The following is a 6,508-nucleotide window of genomic DNA, read 5'->3' on the forward strand; positions in this document are numbered from 1 at the left end:
GGCCAGCCTGGGCCTGTCAGCCCCGCAGCTGCAGGGCTTGGGCCTCCGTGATGCTGCCGAAGGAGGCGGGGGCCACAGCAGCCGCCCGCCACAACCAAACCGCACCCACCCTGCGGGCCCGGCAGCCGCGGCCGGGAGAACGCGGTCAGCGGAGCCCCACCACTGCCCAGGGTCTGCGCGGGCCCCCCGGCCCCGGGGCAGCGCAGCCTCCAGGGCTCACAGGGGGGAGCCCCAGGTGCCCCCCGGGCCCCCCCAACGGTCGGCGGGGCTTACGCTACCGTAGGAGCGGAAGCAGTGCGCTGCTGTACCGACCCCGCCGCTCCTCGCCCCCAGCACTATCGTTCCGCTGGGGGCGGCTGTCGGGGCGGCACAAAGAGCGCGGGGCGGGGGCGCGGCCCCTTTAAGAGCGGCGCCGCCATGATCTGCCTGGTGCTGGGTCTTTTCGCCGGCCTGTTCCAGAGCGGTACGGGCCGGGCTGGGCCCCCAGCTCCCCCAGGGCCCCTGCGGCCGGGCCCCCGCTCCCCCGGTGCCGAGGGCCGGGCCCCCGCTCTGGGTCCCCCGCCGGTTCCCTCGGCGCCGAGGGTCCCCCCGCCGCCCCTCACGCCTCTGCCCTCTCCTCGCAGCCTGCGGCCGGGCCAGCGAACGCACCTTCGTGGCCATCAAACCGGACGGCGTGCAGCGGCACCTGGTCGGGGAGATCATCCGGCGGTTCGAGAGGAAGGGCCTGCAGCTGGTGGGGCTGAAGCTGCTGCAGGTGAGCCCAGGGCCCGGGATGGAGCCGGGGCTGGAGCCAGGCGCGTGCAGCCCCGGGGGTCAGCCTGCCTTCCAGCTCGCACAGCCTGCTGGTGTCCTTCGGGGCCCAAGGCCTCGCAGGTCACTGGGGTGTTGGCACCCAGGTGCCTAAACTGCTTCTGGAGGGGTGATCCCAGCTGCGGGGAGCGGGGCTGCCCTCTGCTGCGCCCCTGCTGCAGCGCTCTCGGACGTAGCTCTTGTAAGCTGGCAGGTGCTGCTCCTCTGACCCAAAACTTCTCCCCTCCCCTCCGGGTGTCAGCCTTTGGCAAAGTAAAGCCATTCCACTCTTGGAAGCATCTGTGCAGGAGGTTAATTGTAACATGTGCTATCCAGCTTTTCATGCATCCCCCTGGTGTAAGCCTTGCCCAAATCCCTACCTGCTCAGAGCAAACTAAGCTTTGTGTTGTCTGTGCTCAGGCCTCGGAGGAGCTGCTGAAGGAGCACTACATCAGCCTTCGTGACCGGCCCTTCTACAGCCGGCTGGTGAAGTACATGAGCTCTGGGCCCGTGGTGGCCATGGTGAGTGCTGGCCAGGTTCTCTGGAAGCAAGGAACAGAAAGTAAGTGCAATGTTTAAGCAGTGTTGGCTTGTGGTATGATGGAAAAAAGGTGGCCCCTCTCTTCAGAGGGCCCCTTGAAGCTGTACTGAACTGCTTCAGTGTTCTCTGGGTGTTCTCTGAGGTAAAGTAAATCTACAGACAATGCTGATTATTTTCCAAAATCAACTTTTGAAGACTGTTTACAGAGAGACCCTTTCCTGTCTCTCACCCAGATAAGGAAATTAGAGGACAGGCAATCTGACCTGCTGGGGGAGCTGTGGAAGCTGATTCTTGTTTTGCTGTCACATAGGTCTGGCAGGGCCTGGATGTGGTCAAGACAGTTCGCACAATGATTGGAGAGACTAACCCAGCTGAATCCATGCCTGGCACCATCCGAGGAGACTTCTGTGTTGAAGTTGGCAAGTGAGCGCTTTGGCTTTTTGTTTCTTCAGTATTTTGGGGCATCCTGTCCAGGCATTCCTGCACAAGGCCTGCCCAAGCTGTGTGAGTCTGCATCCACAGAGCAGAGCTGTTTTCCTCGTGTTCAGAGCAGAGCTGTCTCCCTGTGACAGCTTGCAGAGCAGCCCTGGGAGGATGAGCTGACCTCTGCCTCCTGGGTTGGCTTTGCCAGAAGGTAGAGCCTGGGTTTGAGTCTTTCCTGCCTCCTGAGGCCATCTCTGTTGAAAGCAGGTAGGGTTTAGTTGTCTTTTCCTCTGGGGAGTCAGGACTGTTAGGCTGCAAAGAGGACAGGAGGACAGGCCCTCTTGGCCCTTTCCTGGGGGAGCAGGGCACCCGGAGAGCTGTTCCAGCTCTGTGGGCATCTCAGTCTGTAATGAAAGCCGAGTGAGAGCTCTACATGTGCTTGGGCTCTTAAAGATCCTCAGGTGGTGACCTTGGGTGGCTGCAGCCTGGTTTGTGGTATACACTGTTTTTATCAAACCCTCCTGGCTTAGGTTTCTATTCTGTGGTGTCCCATATCAAACCTGCTTCAACAGACCTACTTTGACAGAATGAAGGGGGGAAATTTGGAGGCAAACCTTGAATTACTGACATAAAACCAGACCAAACCCCAGATCAACAGCCACTTGCAGCTCCTCCTGCAGCAAACAAATGGTTCCTCCTCATAGGAGGAAGGAGTGCTAGGAACTGGCAGCTCCTGCACATCCATGACCTAAGCCATGTTCAGCATAACTGCCAACAGCCCCTGAGCTGGAAGAAGGGCTGTGTGGTGGGAAAGTACTGTAGGATGTGATTGGCTCAGTTGGGTTAATTAAATTGTCAAGGTGAAATTTTCCAAGCTGCAGCTTCCTTCTCCCACCTTTCTCTGCTTAGTGCTGACTGATCCCTTTCTTCCCCATAGGAATGTGATCCATGGTAGCGACTCGGTTGAGAGTGCCCGGCAGGAGATCTCCCTCTGGTTCCGCCCGGAGGAGCTGACCTGCTGGGAGGATGTGGCCGAGCACTGGATCTATGAGTGAGAGGGGCAGCCCGAGGGAAGGACATCTTCCTGACTGGGCATGGGGCATTTCCATCCATTTCATTGCAGCCACTTGGGTTGGCTGTGAATCCTGCTGCAGTGTCGCGTGTGGTGGGGGTTTCTGTTCTGTGCGTGGGTGGAGGGGTCCTGCGAACTGGTCTGTGTATCTCACTCTGCCGTTCAGCTCCCTGCAAGAGAAGTTGTTGGGTTTTTTTTTCTGCTATAGTAAGTAGTTGGTATTGTTGCTCTGTTTGCTGAAGCATCTTAAATCCCAAGTAGCTCAAGGTGGTTTATTGAAGTGAAAACTGGGCTCTCTGCCTATCCTATGTGTCCTCAGATCTGCCTGGTGCAGGAGAGCATGTGCTCCTTGCCACTGGGAGAGATGTCCCGGTCACTACAAGATGATGTGATTGATATAAATTGCCTGCATTTCTATAAGGCTTTTCAGCAAAGGCTTTTAAAGAATTAGGCTGCTATGGGATAAGGGGTAAGTTCCCCCCTGGGGTCACAGCTTGTTCCAAGAGAAGGAATGAAGGACTGGACAAATTGCTCGCTGTCCCTTGGTGGGAGCTCTGTGGGCCAGGGCTGGCACAAGTTCACCCAGCTTCAGGCAAGATTGGCAAGTCCATAGGAGGAAGATTCACCAAATGCTGTTAAAACGTACAGTTTATTTGGCTCTGGTTCCTGGGCTGCAGGTGCTGGGAGCGGGGAAGCAGCTTCTCCAGGTCTTCTTAGTTCTCTGTTGGGCCTCCACAGCTGGCTGCATGGCCCTGGCTGGACCCAGTCTTGTGCTTTCCCTCTATGGCAACTGACACATGCTAGTGGAGCAGCAGTGCTGTGCAAACCACAGGAATAGGATGGGGGGAATGAGATGAGGAACGATTTGTAGACTTGGGGCTCAGGAAAGACTAGTGGGACTATTTTGTCCCCTCATGTGCAGTGCAGGCTGTGCAGTCCTGGCACTGAGCTCTGGGAGATCCTGAGATCTTCCTTGTCTGACTGTAGAGCTTCCCTGCTGGGAGGGATTCTGGAAACCCAGTTTGTAGTTGGTTGGACAACACCTTGAACCTGCTGCGAGCTCTCCCTGGAACATTGAAGTCCTCTGAGCTATGTTGCATCTGAGCTCCCTGCACTGCCTTGCCAGAGCATAAGGGCAGGGACAGAGACGTGGTTAAACCCAAGGAACAAGGTCCCCCAGGGCTTTCCTGCATGTAGGGCAAGACATTTTGCCTGTGCCGCAAAGCCTGTCTCCCTCTCTGGTGTCCCAGCTTTGCAGCTGCTGGGGAGCGAGTGCTGTTCTCTGAGGACAGTGTGTAAATTTGCCTCCAGTCCCTGCTCCAGGCTGGCCCTGGCGGTGGTGAGGCCGAGCTGGGAACTGCCAGCAGTGATGCAGGAACGAGCACTGAGAAGATGGAGGGTCTCTGGTGAGTGGGGCTTTCCTCAGCTGCCTGCTGCCAGCCAGGGCTCCTCTTGCCTTCAGAGCCTTCTCCAGGCGTCTGTTTACAGCTCTAAGTATGCGACAGGTTCTGTTTGTTCCCATACTCATCCATTTGCTTTTTTTTTTTTTATAATAAACTCTGCACTCCCGTTACCTCTGATGCTGGTTATTTTCTCCAGGGACTGGGAAGCGGGGTGCTGGCTGACGCCTGGGTGGCTTTTGGTGCACTGAGAGGCAGATACAAGCAAACACTTTGTTGGCAGAGCAGCTGAGCTGGTACTCGCTGCCCCACACCTGTGGGGGATGGGCCTGCTGCTCCCTGGGCTGGAGGGGAGTCCTGTGGGTGCAGGACAGCCCTGGTGGGTGCCCCAGTTGCCAGCAGCCACCTGCTCTAGGGTCTGTTGGTTTAACAGTGTTTCAGGTGGAGTGCTGAGGGAGTGGGGGTCTAAGTGGAGCCTTCCATGCTTCCCAGCCTGGCAGGGAGGTGGCTAGGCTGGCGGGGGAGCTCAGGTGGGATTAGAGGGCAGCAAGGATGTCCCCAGGCTGGGGATGGGTGTCCGGGCCTCTGTGCAGTGGGGCACCTGTTGGCTGGAGCAGGGCCCTGGCCTAAGCGCTGCAGCCCCAGCTGCTGTTTGTGCCCAGGGCTGCTGGGCTGTGTCACAGCAAGTCTGGTGGACTTGCTTTGTTTCCTTGACAGCTGTGTTTCTTTCAGCTGACAGCAATGGAGCAGTGTGCTGTGACCTTGGATATATGAATAAGATGGGAAATAGTTCTTAACCTGTCTTCTCCACAGGTTTCCTCCAAGCACTGTCACTGGGAACACAAATCTCCAGCTGCTGCCTTTTCCTCTGCCCCTACTACAGATCTGCAGAGGCTCCAGTAAAGCTTTTTGCACTGTGTGCATTTATTCCCCACTAAGCCCCGTGACTCCATGCCTTTCCTTGACAGGCTTGGTACGCTCTGCTGAATGCACCCCAGGACACAGTTGGCCCTTTTGGCTGCCAGGGCACTCTGCTGACTCGTACTCAACTTGCCATCAACCCAGACCCCCAAATCTCTTTCCATAGGGCTGCTCTCTAGTCTCTTGTCCCTCATTTTGTATGTATAACCAGGATTACTCCATCATAGGTAGAGAATATGCCACTTGCTCTTGTTAAATTTCATCTGCTTGGGTGATTCACCTACCCAGATCTCTCTGTAAGGCCTCTCTACCCTTCAGGGAGTCCACAGCTCCTCCTAGTTTGGTATTGCTGACAAACTTAATGTACAGTTGACTCCTGTGTCCAGATCATTTATAAAAACATTAAGGAGCACCAGCCCTAAAATTGAGGCCTGGGAAACCCGAGTGGTGGCTGGTTGCTGGCCTAATGTGACCTCATTTACTGTAACTCAAGTTCAACCCATCAACCAGTTGCTTACCCAATGTATGACAGGCTTGTTTAGCTGTGCTGGACAGTTTTTCCAGGAGGATGCTGTGAGAGACATTATCAAAAGCTTTGCCAGAATCCAAAGCCACCACATCTACTAGCTTCCTTTGGTCAACTTGATAGGTAATCTTGTCATAAAAGGAGATTAAGTTGGTTAAGCAAGACTTTCTCCTTGTGAAGCTGTTGGCTATGACCAACAACTGCGTTATCTCTCAAGTGTTTTCCAGTAAATCCCAGAATAACTTTCTCCATAATTTTATGAGACACTGAAATGAGACAGGCCTATAACTACCAGGGTCTTCCTTCTCACCCTGCTTGAAAACTGGGACATTTGCCCGCTTTGTCAGTAGCGCTCTCTGTAGACTCCCAAGACCGGTGAAAAGTATAAGAGAGGTCCTGTGATGACATTGGCCAGCTCTTTCAGTACCCTGGGATGGATCCCATCAGGCTCCACAGCCTTACGCACATTCAGGTGGAACAGGCAGTCCCAAACAAGTTCAGGGTCGGCTGGGAGTCTATCTTCCCCCCGCAGTCATGGTCTTCCAACACAGGGCTGCGGGAGTCCTGGCGCTTACAGCTTCTGTTACTTTCCCACTCTGCTGCCTGCACTCCTTAAGTCGCATTGAATTCTACGGAATAAATTTGTGCTGGTTTAAACGCTCCTGGGTCCAAGAGGGGCAGGATGAACGCGGCGGCAGGAGTGTTCAACCCTTTGGTTTCCACCAGGCTCCACCGAGCGCCTGTCTGTACGTGACGGGGAGGCGGGCAGCCGCTCTGAGCGCCCCGAAACAGCCGCCGCTGTCGCCCCTCACCCTCCGGTGCCGGCCCGCGGTCCC

General features: G+C 55.9%; 1 protein-coding gene across 1 annotated transcript; it reads left to right on the plus strand.

Moving 5' to 3' along the window:
- The first annotated feature begins 309 nt into the window (after positions 1–309).
- Positions 310–4,404, plus strand: NME3 (NME/NM23 nucleoside diphosphate kinase 3). Its single transcript, XM_056337852.1, has 5 exons — positions 310–463; positions 624–754; positions 1,210–1,311; positions 1,641–1,753; positions 2,691–4,404. The coding sequence occupies exons 1-5, from the start codon at positions 418–420 to the stop codon at positions 2,806–2,808; spliced, it is 510 nt and encodes a 169-aa protein (XP_056193827.1). The 5' UTR covers positions 310–417; the 3' UTR covers positions 2,809–4,404.
- Positions 4,405–6,508: the final 2,104 nt, after the last annotated feature.

This window comes from Falco biarmicus, chromosome 4 (assembly GCF_023638135.1).
Source record: "Falco biarmicus isolate bFalBia1 chromosome 4, bFalBia1.pri, whole genome shotgun sequence".
Lineage (NCBI taxonomy): Eukaryota > Metazoa > Chordata > Aves > Falconiformes > Falconidae > Falco > Falco biarmicus.

Coding starts and splice junctions, on each gene's coding strand:
- NME3 (XM_056337852.1), top strand. CDS start 418: ATGATCTGCCTGGTGCTGGGTCTTTTCGCCGGCCTGTTCCAGAGCG. Junction 464..623: donor CGCCGGCCTGTTCCAGAGCG/GTACGGGCCGGG, acceptor CTCTCCTCGCAG/CCTGCGGCCGGGCCAGCGAA. Junction 755..1,209: donor TGGGGCTGAAGCTGCTGCAG/GTGAGCCCAGGG, acceptor GTCTGTGCTCAG/GCCTCGGAGGAGCTGCTGAA.